This window comes from Mirounga leonina, unplaced genomic scaffold, assembly GCF_011800145.1.
Source record: "Mirounga leonina isolate KUSES-001 unplaced genomic scaffold, KU_Mleo_1.0 Mir_177, whole genome shotgun sequence".
Classification (NCBI taxonomy): domain Eukaryota; kingdom Metazoa; phylum Chordata; class Mammalia; order Carnivora; family Phocidae; genus Mirounga; species Mirounga leonina.
The window spans coordinates 1,629,307-1,646,815 of NW_023270459.1; the positions used below are offsets into that span (position 1 = coordinate 1,629,307).

Sequence of the window (17,509 nt, forward strand, 5' to 3'; positions counted from 1 at the left end):
TGCCCCGCACATAGCAAGCATTTGCTGTTTATTATCTGTGTAACATCTGCTGTCCCCAGGAGTGGGGTTTTTCATTTTCATAATAGTGTTTTTATTTTAAGATTTATTTATTTGAGAGAGAGTGCGCAAGAGCGGAGGGGAGCAGGAGCCGGAGAGAAGTAGACTCCCTGCTGGGCCTGGAGCCCAATGTGGGGCTCGGTCCCATGACCCCGAGATCACCTCCTGAGCTGAAATCAAGTCTGCCGCTCAGCTGACTGAGCCACCCAGGGGCCCCTCATGCTAGTGTTTTAGCGAGATAGTTTTTTAAATGGCTCAGGCGCAGCCTTACTTGGTGAAGCAGGAACACTATCCTTTGCGGCTTAGGTGAGGAGGCAGGGGAGGCCCAGAGTAAATGGGCAGCTTGTTTTATAACCCCTTTTTGGTGACCACACAGCCGGGGGCTCAGACAATATCTCTTGGTCCATTTGGAGGGAAGGATGCCAGAGGACTAAAGGACATCTCTTGCCACAGAGGTGACAAGGTTCTGGTGCAGGGGACACCCCCCCCCCAAGGATGGAAGTCTCCTGGGACCCAAACTGGTGAGTTTCTGGCCTCTCAGAACCGACTTCTATCATTTCTTCCGATGGCTCCCACTTCCTCTGGGGGAAACACTGCTCCCTTGGGCCCTGAGCTGCGTGGGGATAGGGTCCGGGGTCACGGTCACTGGTGGGCCCGGCTCCCAACGCAGGGCAGGTGGGTGCAGAGTGGACCCTGCCCAGTCAGCAAGCTGAGGTCTGCCTTGTCGGGGAAGGGGGAGACAGGGTCCTGGCGGCTCAGGAGGAGTGAGCCAGACGGTCCCCAGGGGACCGGTGTGGGGGCCTGAGTAGCTACAGGGCACCCAGAAAAGGGTGCGGGGGGACGGACAGGGAGGCATGCATTAGACAGAAGGTGCAGGGCGAGACAGCCACGCAGAAAGAGCTACAGAGAGAGGGATGGAGACAGAGAGACCTAGAGCGACAAAACCCAAAACGCACCCGAGGAAGGCCAAAGGAGACAAGAGAGATGGACAGAGACAGAGACAGTGAGGCCGAGACCGGAAGAGAGACACGATGGGAAAGAGAGAAACTGGCAGACGGAGAGACAAGGAGAGATGGAGACACAGGGTAAATGTGCCGCCCTCCCCACCCCGCAGCACCCCCAAGCCCGACAGAGGGAGGGGCAGGGGCAAGATGGCAGAAACACACCCCCACACTGACCTGCTTCCAGGCGCCCTCACGGGGGCAGCCAGTCCTCCTCAGCTCTGCCCGCCTTCTATGCTGATGTTGGCCAAGCCCATTAAGCTGCTACCCTGGCCACAACTGAAGGCCCCACGCCCTGGGGAGGAAACCACCGAGAAGGCGTCCCTTGTCCCGTGGCACCCCAAACCATCAATTAGTATTAACAAGGGAAGGCTCCTCGCGGCCTAAAGGCCCCCATCGGGGCTCAGATGGAGGGGAAGCCCCACCCCCGTGAACCAGGAGGTTGAAGAGCCGGGGGCCAGCCTGTCAGCCCAGAGTGTCCCGATGGCGTGTGGTAGCAGGCGGGTCACCATCCAGCTGGTGGGAGAAGAGGCAGGGCCTGGAACCGGAGGCCCGAAGCCCTTTCGGGGCCAGAGATACGAGGCCATCCGAACAGCCTGCCTGGATGAGGGGATCCTGTTCCAAGACCCCTACTTCCCTGCTGGCCCTGATGCCCTTGGCCATGACGAGCTGGGGCCGAACTCCGAGAAGGCAAAAGGGGTGGAATGGATGAGACCCCATGTAATGTGTGGCTGGGGGCTGGGGGGGGGGTCTGAGAGTGGAGGGGGCTGTGGGGGGGCGCTGGGCTCCTCGGTCTGAGGGCAGAGGGGCTGGCAGTTCCGACTGCCGGGTCTGGGGAGGCCCAGATGCCTGCCCACAGGCTTTACAAGCCTCCCCCGGGTTGGAGGCGCTCATTACTCTAGAGCAGTGAGGGCAGGAGGGGACCCAGGCATCGGATGCCTCAGTCGCTCCTTCCCTCCCTTTCCTGGCTGAGGCCTGGAATCCCCCGTGCCCCCCAGGAGTTTTGCGCTGAGCCCCAGTTCATCTGTGAGGACATGAGCCGAACAGACGTGTGTCAGGGGCGCCTAGGTAAGACCACCGAACTCCTGGGCTCCCAGATCTGGCGGGCTGTGGCTGGGACCCTGCAGCTCGGCCCCTGGGTCCGCCCCGCAGTCTCCCCTCTCCCTACACCTCAGTCTCCCCCTTTCCATCCTCACCCCGTCCTCGCCTTTCCTCCAGGGAACTGCTGGTTTCTTGCGGCCGCTGCCTCCCTCACTCTGTATCCCCGACTCCTGTGCCGGGTGGTCCCCCCCGGACAGAGTTTCCAAGATGGCTACGCAGGTGTCTTCCACTTCCAGGTAAAACTCAGTTCCCTCGGTTTGTGCCTCAGTTTCCCTCATGGTGCCATGGATCTCATAGTGGACACGGTCGCCTTGGGGCTGTAATTCTCGGACTGGTACGCAGGGCTGGGGGGTCAGAGGATGGGGTCCAGGCACGGTTGGGGGTTGGAAGCCGAGCCTGGGCCCTGGCCTCCTCCCACCAGCTCTGGCAGTTTGGCCACTGGGTGGACGTCGTGGTGGACGACAGGCTGCCCGTGCGTGAGGGGAAGCTGATGTTCGTGCGCTCGCGTCAGCGGAACGAGTTCTGGGCCCCGCTCCTGGAGAAGGCCTATGCCAAGTAAGGACCCCGGCACCCCCCCCACCAGCCAGCAAGGGAACCCCAGAGACCCCCAGCTTCTGGGATCCTCTAGACACCCTGCCAAGGGTCCCAAACCAAGTCACGGTGCCCAGGACCCTAATGTCACACCAACCCCTGAGGGCCTCCCTCCGAATCACAGATACCTCCCTCTATTGACATTTCACACAAAACATTCTTAGAGACCCACCAACACTCACAATCCCTAAGGGGCCTGAAATGTCCTCTCTCAGGCCCCGGAGCCACTAAATCTGAGATTTATCCCCTGGGGGAACCTGTAATCTCAGAAGATCTCTCCTGATCCATTGAGAAACCCAACGTGCCTCCCAAATTTTTAAAGATTTTTATTTATTTGAGAGAGAGCACAAGTGGTGGGGGGGGAGGAGCGGGGAGCCCGATGCGGGGCTCGATCCCAGGACCCTGGGACCATGATCTGAGCCGAAGGCAGACGCGTGATGACTGAGCCACCCAGGCACGCCGCACCTCCGAAATATTGAGTGTAATCCCGGGAGCCCTCGATCTTTGCTTTTCTCCATCCTGTGGCTCTGAAATCCCTGACAAGCCCCACAGAGATCACCCCCAGAGCAGACGTCTCCCGGAGACTCTGTTTCAAACCTAGCCCTGGGGATGCCCAGAATTCTGACCAAGCCTCTCCGATGACTGCCCCGCCCCCACCGAAGGCCACAGTCCTAGTGGCCCAGGGACCACAGGCCCGATTTCCAAGGGTTTCCAGAGTGAACCCCAGCCCACGTCAGTCTACAAATGTCAGGGATCGTCCCTGGGCCCCCCCACAGCCGGGGACCGAGGTCCCAGGTCCCAGAGGTGTGTGTGAGACGCTCGTCCATGCCTCAGACATGCCCACCGCACCCCTGCTCCCACAGGCTCCACAGCTCCTATGAGGTGATGAGAGGCGGCCACATGAATGAGGCTTTCGTGGACTTCACGGGTGGCGTGGGCGAGGTGCTCTACCTGAGGCAAGACCTCCCAGGCCTCTTCTCTGCCGTGCGCCATGCCCTGGCCAAGGAGTCCCTCGTGGGCGCCACCGCCCTGGTGAGAGAGTCCGACTGGCATGGAGACCCCCCACCAGGGCCAGAGCACAGTTGGGGCTGGAGCAGGGAGGCGGCCTGCATCCTCCTGTCTGTGTTCACTCACCCAGCAAACTCGAGCAAGTCAAAAGGCAATTTATTCGCTTTCATAACTATGCAAGCTTCAGGCACAGCTGAATCCAGGTGCTTAGTGGATATGGAGAATGTGGTTTTCTTTTTCTTTTTTTTTTTAAGGATTTTATTTATTTATTTGACAGAGAGAGAGACAGGAGCGAGGGAACACAAGCAGGAGGAGTGGGAGAGGGAGAAACAGGCTTCCCGCAGAGCAGGGAGCCCGATGCGGGGCTTGATCCCAGGGTCCTGGGATCATGACCTGAGCTGAAAGCAGACGCCCAACGACTGAGCCACCCAGGCGCCCCTAGAATGTGGTTTCCTATTCCTAGTTCCGGGTTAGCTTCACTCCTGGGCAGGCATTCCCTTCATGGGCACAGGGTGGGGGGTGAGGGGCAGAGAGGAGCAGCCACCCGCTCGACCCCCACTGTGGCCTCACCGTCCCGTCCTCTGCCCAGAGTGATCGGGGCGAGCACCGCACAGAAGACGGGCTGGTGAAGGGACATGCGTACTCAGTCACGGGCACGTACAAGGTGGGTATCCCCCATGAGTGGGCTGCAGGGGTGTCGCGGCGCCCCTCCCCCCCCCACTGACCATGCCGCCCGCAGGTGACCCTGGGCTTCACCAAGGTGCGGCTGCTGAGGCTTCGGAACCCATGGGGCCGTGTGGAGTGGACCGGGGCCTGGAGCGACAGGTGGGATGGATCTGGGGGAGGTGGGGGCCTTGGACCCACCTGCCCAGCCCTCACACCCCAGTCTCCCTAGCTGCCCGCGCTGGGATGCGCTCCCTAAAGAGTGGCGGGATGCCCTGCTGGTGAAAAAGGAGGATGGCGAGTTCTGGTGAGTAGCCCAGGGTCCCAGCCCTGCCTCTGAGCTGGTGCCAGGCCAAAGGGGTGCAGGGAGGGGGTAAGGCCTGCCTGAAGGGACAGGGGACAAGTTCATAGCAAGAAACTATCCCTGGGGTGGTAACTTTGGGGTTGCATTCTATTTGGGGGAGTCAAGGAACAATTAGCAATATTAGGGGAACTGGGAGGCACAGTAATCTTCGGCGGGTTGAAGGGGGGTGGGTAATGGGTAATATTTAGGACAATTGTGGGAGGCCTGGTGACATCTGGGGCATTTCCTGCAGATTTGGTAATACTGAGGGCCTGAAGGATACTTGCTGACAACTGAAAGTCTGAAGGCCTTGATATTTGGGGGCTGAAGGCAATGTGACAGTTTGTGGGGGGGGTGTGCATGGATCCCGGCTACTTGGGCATTTCTGGGCACTTGGAGAAATCTGGGGGGCTGGAGGGCTCCGCAATCTGGGGGTCATTTCCGGAGACGCGGCACTGTTTGGTGGACTGAGGGGCGCTTGGCGATGTTTATGGAATTTGGTGGGGCTTGTGATTTGGAGGCCATCAGGGTCCTGAGGTCTTTGGGAGACTGGGGCCCTGGGGGGGCTCTGACCACTGGCCCCTGCACAGGATGGAGCTGAAGGACTTCCTCCGCCACTTCAACACCGTCCAGATCTGCTCGCTGAGCCCTGAGGTGCTGGGCCCCAGCCCGGCTGGAGGCGGCTGGCACGTCCACACCTTCCAAGGCCGCTGGGTGCCCGGCTTCAGCTCCGGCGGGAGCCAGCCTGGCACTGGTGAGGCCTGGAGGGCGCCCCGAGGGGCAAGCGCTGGCGGGGGGGGGGGGGGGGGGCCGGGGGAGGGGGGGGGGGCCCCCGGGGGCTGGGGCCCGGGGGGGGGGGGGGCGCATCCCCAAGTGCACTGTCCTTCTGTCACTCATCCAGCGCAACCGGCGGCGCCTGAGGGCCCAGGGCCTCACTTACCTCACCGTGGGCTTCCACGTGTTCCAGGTGGGACCCCGGGGGCCTAGCTGGAGCAGCGGGGAACAGGGAGCCACGGAGGGGCTGGGAAGGCCCAGGGGGTGGGGGTTAGAGACAGAGGAGGTCCTTGAGGGCACAGACCGGAGGGGGGGTCCAGCAGGGGTCAGAGACAGGCCGGGGCTTAACGAGGGTGTTGGGGGGGTGGATGGGAAGAAAAGCGAAGGAGGTGCGGACGGGGCTCTGAAGGGCGGCCGCCGCCAGCGCGGGCCCCGACTCGCCTTGCTCTTCCTTCTTACAGATCCCAGAGGAGGTGGGTCTCAGCTGGGACCCCGGATCGCAGGGTCACTCGGGCGGGCCCGCCGCAGGGGCTCGGACAGGCTGCGGCGGGAGGGAGGCGGGAGGGAGGCGGGAGGGAGGGAGGCGGCGGGGGGCGAGGCGGGCGGGAGGCCGGGCGGCGAGCGGCGGAGCTCAGCCGCCCTGGCCCGCAGCTGCTGGGCCTGTGGGACGCCCCGCGCGGCCGCGAGCTCCTGCCGGGCCTGCTGCGCGCCGACCGCTCGCCCTTCTGCGCCCGCCGCGACGTGAGCCGCCGCTGCCGCCTGCGCCCCGGCCACTACCTGGTGGTGCCCAGCGCCGCCCGCGCCGGCGACGAGGCCGACTTCACGCTGCGCGTCTTCTCGGAGCGCCGCCACACAGTCGTGTGAGCCGGGGGCCCCCGCGCCCAGCCCTCGGGGTCCCCCGGCCGGCCAGAGCCCCGGGCCCCAGCCCGACTCGCCCGCTTCCCTTGTGTCCCTGGCAGGGAGGTCGATGACGTCGTCAGCGCCGAGCTGCGCGCGCTCACGGTGCGAGGCCTGCGGAGGGGGGCGGGCGCAGCGGGGCTGGGGTCCTCTGGGCCGGCGCTGAGCTCCCCCCGCCCCACAGGTCCCCTACATCCCCCTGGAGCGGGGGCTGGAGCAGCTGTTTCAGGAGCTGGCAGGAGAGGTGAGGGGGCCCACCCCTGCCCTCCCCTGCCCTCCCCTGCCCTCCCCTGCCCTCCCCTCCCCTGGGACCCCTTCCTCATCCTGGGGGTCTCATTCTGCTTTAATTTCTCCCTGTGCTTCAGACTCCTGACTCTCTACTCTCAAAATGCTCACAGCTCATCCCTGCCTCAGGGCCTTTGCCCTGTCTGTACTTCTGCCTGGACGGCCTTTCCTCCCTTCTCCCCCCCTGTCCTGGCTAAGATCTTGTCTTTCTCCTCTGCCCTTCGCTGGAAGCCCTCCGGGATTCTCCCCCAGGCTGGTCAGCTGCATGCCGGCTGTGGCCTCCCACAGCCCAGAGCTTACCCCCCCCCCCCACTCCCAAGCCCTGTCGGCTCTGGGGACAGGTCTCTCTCTCCCCCTGGACCATGAGCTCTCGGTCTCTGCTGTGACCCCGGCACCGCCCAGCATGCTACTGGGGCCAGCCCCGAGCTGTGTTGAATGGCTGCCTGAGTGAACGGCCTCACACTGGCTCTCTCCTTGACCAGGAGGAAGCACTCAGTGCCTCTCAGCTCCAGACGTTATTAAGCATTGCCCTGGAGCCTGGTGAGTTGGGGACTGGGGTGGACCCCACGGAGCCCCCTAGGTGTGTTAGTCCATGATGCTGCCAGGAGTCAGGCCACGGGAGCCCTGGACTCAGCCTGACCGTGTCTTCCCACCTGTGGGTCCTGTGGCAGGACTCGTGGCCAAGGCCACGGCCACCCATAAGGCCCCCCCTTCCCCTAAGGGAGGCAGAGAGTGTAGCTGCCCTGAGGGGACTTTGGAACCCCCCTGCCTGGGTTCAGATCCCTGCTCTGCTAGTTACCAGCAGTCCCGTGGCTCCCTGTGCCTCAGTTCCTGCAGTGGGGATAGCCGGACTCCCTAGTACGCAGGAAGTACTAGGGGTTTTTTTTGTTTCCTGTAGCCAGGGCCCATGCCCGGACCCCTGGAGAGATCGGGCTCAGGACCTGTGAGCAGCTGCTGCGCTGTTTTGGGGTACGTGAGGGGAGCAGTGCCTGGGTAGGGAGGGTGGGGATGTTGGGGCCTCTGGCCCCCTTCTGGGGATATGGATTTTAACCAGATGCCCCATCCCCAGAATGGACAGAGCTTCACCCTGCACCACTTCCAGCAGCTCTGGGGCCATCTCCTGGAGTGGCAGGTAAGGTTGGGGGTTTGGTGGGGCCACCTCCTCCCGGAGGGTGAGGCACTTTTACTGATCAGGACAGAGGTGCTCTGTGGGCTAGCAGGGCCCCAGGGGAGGAGAACGTGAGCCACATCATACCTTGGAGGGATCTGGCTGGGATGTCCTTGCCCCATCTGGCTCCCTGTGGTCCCTTTAGGGGCACTAAATAGCTCAGGGATGGAAAGCACAGGTTCTGGTCCTGGCTTGAAGTCCCAGCTCCCGGTTCAGCCCCTTTCTAGCTGTGTGACCTCGGGCAAGTCACCTCCCCTCTGAGGGGCCTCTGCTAGTGAGAGGCATTAATTCCCACTGCTCTGGATCCCTGGGAGGAGGCAATGGTCCAAGGCCTCCCTGTACTTGCTATTGGCTGAGCCCTCCCGAAGGCCCTTGTGGGTAGCATATTGGCTTGTCCTCATAACCCTATTCTAGCTGTTACTGTTACTCCCATTTTACAGAGCGAGCGAGGTAAAGCTATTGCCCAGGGCACCAAGTCATGAAGAAAGGGAGCAGGGGTGGAAACCCAGGCTGACTGGCCCTCTTCAGGGTGCATGGGGGACCCCGGGGGGGGGGGGTAGGACTGACCTCTACCTCCTGGCCCAGGCCACATTTGACAAGTTTGACAAGGATGCCTCTGGAACCATGAACTCCTACGAGCTGAGGCTGGCGCTGAATGCGGCAGGTATGTTGGGGAGTGGTCCCAGCGACGGGATCTGCTCCCCCTGCTACCCTCTGAACTCTCGCAGGCCTGGCTGGCTGCTCACCTGCCGCCCTCCACAAAGCCCACACCGTAGTTTGTTACTGGATACCCTTGGGAGAGGGAGCGGGGCCTCCTGGAGGGGGAAGATGGGGAGAGCCTGGGAGCTGGTATCTGAGAGGTCCCGGCCCCCCAGGCATTGTGGTAAAGTGGCCTGGGTTCCCATGAGCTTGGGGTTAGAATCCTGCCTCTACTGACTTACTCCCTGGGAGATCCTGGGCAGGTGAGTCCACCTCCGTGAGCCTCAGTGTAAAATGGCTACCACCCAGGGTGGCTGGGAGGAGCCTTCGGAATGCAGCCCATGGGGCTCAGCGCTGGGGGGCACGCAGCTTCTGGTGACTGCATGCGGAGGGCCCGGGCAAAGGTTTCGGAAACCTGGGTTCTTCCAGAAAGAGGTAGAACAGCCCCACCCATCTGTGTAGCACAAAATCCTACCCAGGAGACAGAGCCAGGGAGCAAAGCTTTTCCTGGGCCCTGACCGAAGCAAGTGAAGTAAGTTCATGCACCAAGGGGGTGGGACCGGAGGGGACTCCCAGATCCCCCACCCCCACCCCCACCCCAGGGCTCCTCTGCCCCAGCCAAGCCGAGTGGGGGGGGAGCAGGTGGGAGGGTGTGCCAGGCCGTGACCCAGTTTGAGAGGCAGGGAGGCCCTGAGGGAGGAGCTCTAGCATCCAGAGACATGCAAGCAAAGAGGCCAAGCCAGAGGGGGAGAGATGGAGTCAGAGGGTTGGGAGGTGTGGCACGGGGACAGAAGTGGAGTCCCAGGTGGACAGAAGCAGAGGAGAGAGCGCGAGGGCGGATGGAATGTTGGCACCACTTGTCGGGTTCCTGGGCACCTGGTGCACGTTCTTGGTGTTATTCTAGTCACAAGACTGAGGAAGTGCTCTTGGGCGGGGCTTGTCACACTGGTGGTGCAGACAGACAAGTAGAACATCTGGGTCAGATGTCAGCTGGTGACACGCTATGGTGGGAAGAGGAAGCTGGTGTGTACATGGTGGGGGGGAATGTGTGGCTGGAGGCACAGCGGTCAGGGTAGGATCCAGGTGCCGTTTGAGCAGACCTGAAGGAAGGGGACTGAGCCTTGGGGACACAGTGGCAGGTGCAGTCTAGACAGAAGAAACAGCCAGTGCAAAGGCCCTGAGGTGAGATGCAGCATGGACCCTGCTGGAACAGCTTCAAGGGGCCAGTGCGGCTAGAGGACGGGGGTGGGGGTGGGGGTCAGAGATGAAAGATCCGTGGAGGGAGGCAGTAAAGCCCCATGAGGTCCAGCGTCAGGGTGCGTGGGGAGGCTGGAGCCGACAGCACGGGAGGTCACGCTGTGTACTGAGGGAGTACCGGGGAGCGGAGAGGCAGGAAGCAGGCTCCAGAGGGCCCTGGCAAGGGTGGGCAGATCAGGGTGGGGGAATCGGCAAGAAAAATGACCTGCTGCCACTCAGCCGCGCTCTGAGGCACCCACGTTCCCCAAACACCAGCTCTGCTCCTGGCTGTGCCGGCTGATGCTGGGGACTCGGCAGTGGCCAGAAATCCTTCCCTCCCCTGCCCTCCCACAGCTTCCGGGCCAGGGTCCGCCAGAGCCACCAAAGACAGTGACAGCTCCAAGGGATCAGGGTGGGGACGGGATAGGCACAGGGAGACACAGGAGGCGCTCCGGGCTGCAGGGGGTAAGAGCAGGGGGCTCGGAGAGGGCTTCCTGAAGGGGGCAGGGCGAAAGGAGTAGGAGAGTTCTGGGCTGAAGGAACATCACGTGCAAGGGAGGCAAGACAGAGCACAAGGTCCAAGTGCCGGGGGGGGAAGGAGGGGTAGATGAGGTGTGGTCTGCGCAGGCCACCAGGCAGCTGAGGACAGTGGGGGGCCCTGGGCAGGGGTAGCCAGGAACCAGGACCTAGTAAACCAGGTGAGGGATTTCCCGAATACCCAGGGGATCCTGGGCAGGACCCCCGCAGCAGGCGGCGCAGAGTGGTCAGAGGAAGCTGAATTTGAGGGGGCAGCTGAGGGCTTCCTGCCCCTCCTCTGGCCAGGGTCCCCTGGCACAGACTCGACAAAGATCAGAACCGGGGCACAGACGGGTTTCAGGAGGCGGCAGAAGCCCATGACATTGTCCGCAGAAGTTTATCTGGACACGTGGGGGAGGAGGAGCCAGGCTGCAACCTTAAGTCTCGGAGGATTACTGGACTCGAAGGAGGAGCCGTTGTTTTTGGCTTTTGAAAGCCTATTGCGATTTCTCGTCAGAGGTGATTTCTAATGTTTAGAAATCGTCTCTGATGTGAAGAAACGGACTCCATGTGGGACTGACAAAAACGTCTGGCTGCACAGAAATTCCTCCAGTGTCCATTCGCAGAAACTGGCCAGAATTTAAAGTCCTAATAAAGCAGCCATATAGTCATTATGTGCCAGATGCCGTTCTAAGTTCTCTAACAGCTTCCCCCAACATTGTGGGGTCAGGGCTGTCACGTGAGAAAAGGAGCACAGAGGAGTGAAGGGAGCTGCCCCGGGCCCCACAGCTGGGGTCCGAGCGGTGGGAACAGCCCCCGCCCCCGGGGAGCTGGGCTGGGGCTCACGGGCACCCTGCCCTAGGCTTCCACCTGAACAACCAGCTGACCCAGGCCCTCACGAGCCGCTACCGGGACAGCCGTCTGCGGGTGGACTTCGAGCGCTTCGTGTCCTGTGCAGCCCAGCTCACCTGCATATTCCGTGAGTGGTGCCCTGGCACGGGGACCCCGGGGTGGGGGTGGGGGTGTCTCCCTCCCGCGAGCCGCACGGGGTGCTCAACCCGCCCGCTCTGCGCAGGCCACTGCAGCCAGCACCTGGAAGGAGGCGAGGGGGTCGTCTGCCTGACCCGCAGACAGGTGAGCCCGGGCTGGGGGTTGGGGGGCAGCTCAGGTGGCCAAGCAGGGGTCCCAGGAGACCCCTGCCTCAAGCCGGCCGTCTTCTCTCCCCCAGTGGATGGAGATGGCCACCTTCCTCTAGGATCTCTGCATGGAGCACCTGTGGCCGGAGGCAGAAGCATGCCAGGAGGCCTTTCTCCTCTCCCAGCCGGGACTGGGGTTTATTCCACGGCGGGGGGTCTGAGCACCAGCGCCCCCTCCGCCTCTCTGCCTGGCACATGGGGCGCTGTCTGGTCCCAGCACTCAGCAGCGGGGTGAGGCCAGGCAGGTCCCTGCACACCTCCGTGCTTTGCCCTCCTCATGTGTAAGCAGGGACGGGCACGACACTGTTCTTGTGCAGGCCCCACGTGTCAGCACTGGGGACAGTGCTGGGCCTCGAGCCGGTCCCCAGCAGCACTCGTGTTTACACACTTACGGGGACAGGGGTCTCCCACGCCCAGCCTTGCTCTGGGAAGAGGTGCTCCCGTGGCTCTCCTAAGAGGCGGAGAATAGACAGGAGAGAGAGAGAACACGGTAGGAATCCTTCTTAAAAATATTACATGTTTTATTATCCTGTCCCCAGAAGGTGGTTTATCCAGAAACCGAGAAAAAAAAATAGAATAAACTCAAAAAGGGGGAGGAGGGGAAGGGAGCAAAACCCATCAACTAACAGGCAGCCAGGCCAGCAGCCCACCCTCCACCTCAGGAGGGTCCCCAGAGACCCATGCCCAACGACAGACAACAGAGAAAAATCAGTAAGGGGCTGGGGGGAGGGCAGCAAATCAGCTAGGTCTTCATTATGAGAGCAAGAGGCAGGGAGCATATGTTGCTAGGTGAATATATATTTATATAATAAATCCGTAAGTTAATAAAGTAAATAGTAATTCTCTGAAGGTTTTTAATTCCTTTTTTTATAGGTTTTTTTTTTTGTGGATTTTTTTTGTTTTTGTTTTGTGGTTTTTTTTTTGTTTTTGTTTTTTTTGGTCCTTAGAAAATCTGAGAGATACACATGTCTGGGTAAAGCAAGATGGGGGGCTGGCTGGGGATGAGAGGCTGGTCTGCCCAATCCTACTCCTCTGTTGCAGAAAAGGGGGGTGCTGAGTTGCACCCCCTCATCTGGCAGTCGCAAGTGGGGGGAGAGGGAAGAAGGGAGGGGGTGGGGTCCTCTTTCCTGTCGGGCAGCTGTGTCGCCCTCTGCTGGGCCCAGGGCAGGCCCAGGCGGTTCCTGGACAAGGCACATAGGGCTTTGGCCTGGATGTGGGAGGCCTTGAAGGGACCTCGTGGGGGGCGGAGGAAGGGGGCGGGCAAAGGAGGGATGAGGTGGGGAGGGCATTCCTAGGACCTGGAGGTGACCTGTTTCGCTGTGGGAAGCCACTGTCCCCTCCGTATAGTTAAAAAACAAAACAACACATCATACATATTTACCAGACCAGAAGCGCTGACCCCGAGTGTCTCCCTCACCCCTATCCAGGGGGAGGGGGCCGACTGACGAAGAGAGAGGAGAGAGCCTGCCCCAGCCCCTCCCTGCCCACCCCACCCCCCAGAACAGACTGACAGAGGGCTTTGCATAGATACAGTCAGAGGAACAGGACCTGGGAGGCCCCCGCAGCGGGGAGAAGGGCAGAGGGCTCCCCCAGCCCCGCCTGGAGGCTGTGAGGAGGGGGCGTGCGGTCAGGCTTTCTCCGGAGGCGGGGAGGGGCCTCACAGGTCACTCTCGCCGTACAGGGCTGTCGAGAAGGACTTGTAGTCGAGGGCGCCGGGCACGGCGTCAGGGCCCTGGTAGGGCGCCATGCGAGCGATGCAGTACTCGGCCTGGTCCGGGGGCAGCTCTCTCCGCAGCTCCTCGGCCGTGATGAAGTTCTGGGGGCGGCAGGGTGGGACTCTGGGCCACCCCCACCCCCACCCGCCCAGTCCTGGCTGCAAGGGCTCCTCCATGTCGCCCCACCCCGGGATGCCTCTGAGGTACCCTGCTTACCTTGTCCCCTGCCAGGACCTTGAAGGAGGCGATGACCTGGTCGGCCGTGTCTGTGTCGGTGGTCTCCCTTGACATGAAGTCAATGAAGGCTTGGAAGGTCACGAGACCGCTGTGGTTGGGGTCAACCACGCTCATGATGCGGTTGAACTCGGCATCACCCTGTGGGGGGGAGGAGTGGGGGGGGGGACAGGCAGCATTTGAGCAGGGCAGGGTGGCCAGCCGGGCCTGGCCCGCGGAACGGAGCCAGGAGAGCGGGGCCCGGCCCCGGGGAGCACACGCCTGCAGGGGTTTTGGCTTCCCCAGGCCAAGGGCCCCACTTGCCCTGATTGGGGATGTGCTCCCTCTGCTCCTCCCCGCCCCCGTTTCTGGGAAGTGGGGAGCTGGGGAATGGATCAGGCAGGTCTACCGTTCCTCAGCCCTAGGCTCACGACTTAGCTCTGGAGGGTGGGGAAGAAAGAAAGAGAGAAAGAGAAAGAGAAAGGGTAGGGAGCCAGAGGCCTGACCTCCTCTCTCGGGAGACTTCCAGGAAAGGAGGTGGGTGGCAGGGGGGTCATCGGAGAGACCCCTGCCCAGCAGAAGCAGCGCAGATGGAGGAGGAGGGGGCATGACTGCGCTGCTCTGCTGGGGGAGTAGCCCCGAGGAGGCGGGTGAGGAGGAGAGGGGAGGCTGCGCGGGGGCGGCGGGGGGGAAGGAGAGGCCCAGCAGCGAGGGGGAGGCAGAGGCTGCATACCAGGCTGTATCCTGTGGAGATAAGCAGAGCCCTGAAGTCATCCGAGTCCATGCTGCCTGTCTGCTTCTGCTCGAGGATGCAGGGACAGCAGAGGAGACCAGGCCCAGAGAAGGCAAGAGGGGCCGCCCCATGTGCACAGCAGGGAGACAGGACAGTGGCGGGAGCCGGGGAGACAGAGGCGGCCCCGGGAGACCAGGTAAGGGGGAAGGTGTCCAGAGAGACACGGGGCAGGGAGGAGGCAAGAGAGCCAGTGAAATGGCACACACGTGGCAAGGGGTGGGATGGCGAGAGGGAGGGGGACAGAGAGAAGGAGAGAGAGAAAGAAGAGCAGTTAATGCCACAGTCCGCTGGGGCCCAGGGGGGCGCATACCTGCCGGTCATTCTCCACGTCGTAGCCCAGGCTGATGAGGCAGGCCTTGAACTCCTCCGGCCCCAGCGCCCCGCCGTGGTCCTGCCGGGCGTCCGGAGGCAGGTGTGTGCGAGGGGCGGCGCGGAGACCAGGCCGGCGCGGAGGCGTGGGGAGAGGGGCCGGGGTCACATGCAGAGGGCAGGGGGTGGGGAACACATCGGGGGGGAAACAGAGTTAGAGGTGACACAGACAAGGTGATGGCTAGGGACGATGAACAGGGCAAGGGGCATGGCGGCCTGGAGGGTGGTCAGAGGCCTGCCCAACGCCTCGGCCAGAGCAGGGCAGGCATCTCTCCTCGCCTCCAGGATTTGGGGTGAGAGAAGGTTACACTCCGTCCTATCTGGGACGGCAGGGTCCCTGCCTGATGGTGTGGAGCTGAGCGTGCACCCTCCCACCCACAGAGGGCAGGCAGATGGCGCACCGGGCCCAGCAGGGCGGGTGGGGACCGCAGCAAACTCAGGCGCTCAGGGCCTTCCTAAGGGGCCTGCCAGACCAGATCCGGCGTTCTGAATCTTTACAACGCTCCGTGTACGCATGGACCAGATGCACGGTCAGGTCGCAAATCTCGGGTGTGCTGGGACTTAGGCTGTCCCAGGGTCTCATCAGCAGGCTGGCGAGGACACATGGCCCCAGAGGCAGGACTTGGACCCCCCCCCCCGCCACTTTCTCCTCCTGAGGGAAAGTGCCCAGGCTGTGGGTCAAGGGATGCACCTCTGCACCTGCTTCAGTGGCTGGGGCCTTGCCAGCCCAGGGAGTGGTGGCCAATACTCAGCACTGTGAGGTGAACGGACAGATGCAAGGACAGAGGGGGCAGGATGGGATGGTGACAGTGGGGAAGGAAGACGCCAGGGGCAGAGGGAGCTGCTCACCTTGTCAAAGTGGTTGAAGGACGCCCGGAACTCCTGCATCTGCTCCTGGCTGATGCCCTTGGCATCGCGGGTGAGGATCTGGTTCTCGACCTCATTGATGGTGCGGGCGATGGTGGTGAGCAGCTGCTCCCAGCCCACGCGGATATGCTGGGGGCGGAGCAAGGGCATGAGCACGGGCCGGGGCGGTGCGGGGACCCCCGCTGCCGCCGCCACCCGGGGCTTGGAGTCCGGCTCTCCTCGCCCCGGCTGGGCATATGGCCTGGAGGTGGGCTAGCCCTGACTCTCTCCCAAACGCCGACCCAGCCCCACACGGGGACAGAGGCACGGCCCCTCCCCGCCGCCTCTGCCCAGCAGCGGGGTGACGTCACGTCTGTGTCTGCTCAGGGAAGCAGCTGAGGGCCGGCCCGGTCCATGTGCCGCACCCACACGGGAACCGCAGAAATATGGGGGCCACGTTGAAGCAGCTCTCGGGGTGGGGGGGCACGACCCGGGGTTCTCTGTGGTATCACCGCACTTGCAGGGCATCAAGCGTCACCATGGACGAGGTCAGGCTGCCCAAACGGTGACAACCAGCCCCGACACGTCAACCCAGCCACAGCAAGCGGGTGCCCGCGCTGATCTGTGTCCTCCGGCCAGGACGTCGCCACCGAGGCCACAGTGGGCAGGGGCCGCCCTCCCTCCCAGCTCTCCCACGAGTGTGTCCCAAGCCTGTGCTGTCTCGGTGATGGGAGAAATGGTGGGAAAACTGTGATGTTTTAAAAATGCGTACACACTTGATCTAGTCTTTTCGGTCAGAGGGACACAGAGGAGAGAGAAAGTGGCCGACGCCTTTTCTACCAAGCAAAACCTGTCTGGCCTGGAGAGGCCGGGCCTGTGCTGCCGCAGGGACCCTCCGGTGCGGGCAGGAGGGGAGGCCGGGGGCGCCAGGTGGCCCTACCTCCATGGTGTAGTTGGTGTGCTTGTTGTCGAAGATGAGGGCCTCCTGGATGAGCTGGTGCTGCTGCTCAAGCAGGTCGAGGTTCGGCTTATAGTCCACGATGCTGCGCTCGTACCGCTTCAGGTGGTTCAGCTGGTCCTCCAGGGTCCCGTTCATCTCAATGGAGATGCGCCCGATCTCCTGCATGGAAGGAAGGGGCTGCTGGCTGGGGAAGGCCTCTTGCTGGCGTCCCCCGCCCCCGCCCGGAAGCCTGCTGTTCGCGGACTGCCCCCTCCAGGCCCCCCTCCACTGTACAAGCTGCCGGGGGGGAGGGGGGTAGTGTCTAGGCTGAGGCCCGTGAGGCCTAACCTCAGTGCACACCCCGGACTCCCTGTGAAGCCCAGGACGGCCACAGGCCTGGAAGCTGAGGCCCAAACACATCAATTCCTCACAGTGAGAGGCAGGGTCAGGGTCCAGACCCAGGCCCGGCTGGCTTCAGAATCTGTGCTCCTGAGCACGAGCACCCGAAGCGTGGGTTCCCAGGGTGACCGTGCAGCTCAGCCAGCCCAGAGCCCCAGCCCGGCCCCGGCTTGGTGCCTGGCACGTAGTGAGCACTCTGGGAGGTGCACCCAGGGCTGCAATCAGCATCCTTGCAAACTTTCCAGGGCTGGGTCCCCAGGCTCACTGGTGAGCCCGCTGGAAGGGTCTGCACTTGGGCCACCCTGGTCCCAGCAACACCAGGGCTTGCCATGGGGCTGCCACAGAGCGGTGCCCAAAGCATTTGCCGGGACAATGAAAAGACTGTTTCCATCCTCTTTTAGGGATGAGAAAACCCAGGAGCAGAAGTTAAACTGTACCTGATCTCCTGGTCAGCGGGCAGGGCAGAGCCGACACGCGAACCCTTTCCTACCTGACTCCTCCACCCTGCTGCCCTCTGGAGGGCGCTGCCGCTTCCAGCAACACAGTCACAGACCCTCCCACTCACAGGGGGCGGCCGTCGCTCCCAGAGTGGGGCCCCAGGCAGACCCAGCAGGGAGGACCGGGGACCCGGCGCAAGGGGCGGCCGGCCTCCCGCTCGCGGCGGCTCCTTCTCCACTCTGCCCTAAGAGACTCTCCTGG

At 62.7% G+C, this 17,509-nt stretch overlaps 2 protein-coding genes across 4 annotated transcripts in view; one reads left to right on the forward strand and one right to left on the reverse strand.

Annotated features, from left to right (window-relative positions):
• Nucleotides 1-1,541: 1,541 nt before the first annotated feature.
• Nucleotides 1,542-12,044, forward strand: CAPN12 (calpain 12). Its single transcript, XM_035023573.1, is given in 21 exon segments — nucleotides 1,542-1,748; nucleotides 2,057-2,126; nucleotides 2,277-2,395; nucleotides 2,581-2,714; nucleotides 3,614-3,782; nucleotides 4,348-4,422; nucleotides 4,498-4,583; nucleotides 4,654-4,728; nucleotides 5,355-5,613; nucleotides 5,615-5,731; nucleotides 6,000-6,011; nucleotides 6,190-6,398; nucleotides 6,498-6,540; nucleotides 6,620-6,679; nucleotides 7,203-7,260; nucleotides 7,619-7,689; nucleotides 7,790-7,852; nucleotides 8,474-8,552; nucleotides 11,202-11,318; nucleotides 11,415-11,473; nucleotides 11,568-12,044. Coding segments are annotated over 21 exon segments (2,109 nt in total). The 3' UTR covers nucleotides 11,595-12,044.
• Nucleotides 12,033-17,509, reverse strand: part of ACTN4 (actinin alpha 4) — a 71,176-nt gene continuing 65,699 nt past the window's right edge. The window contains exons 17-22 of one of the 3 annotated variants that reach the window (XM_035023434.1): nucleotides 16,412-16,591; nucleotides 15,475-15,621; nucleotides 14,567-14,647; nucleotides 14,197-14,262; nucleotides 13,467-13,625; nucleotides 12,033-13,351 (exon numbers count right to left, since the gene is read on the reverse strand). In XM_035023434.1, the coding sequence (XP_034879325.1) occupies nucleotides 13,193-13,351; nucleotides 13,467-13,625; nucleotides 14,197-14,262; nucleotides 14,567-14,647; nucleotides 15,475-15,621; nucleotides 16,412-16,591 (792 nt within the window). In that variant the 3' untranslated portion in view covers nucleotides 12,033-13,192. The remainder of the gene's footprint in view (nucleotides 13,352-13,466; nucleotides 13,626-14,196; nucleotides 14,263-14,566; nucleotides 14,648-15,474; nucleotides 15,622-16,411; nucleotides 16,592-17,509) is intronic. The other 2 variants (XM_035023435.1, XM_035023433.1) reach the window with 2 other exon arrangements.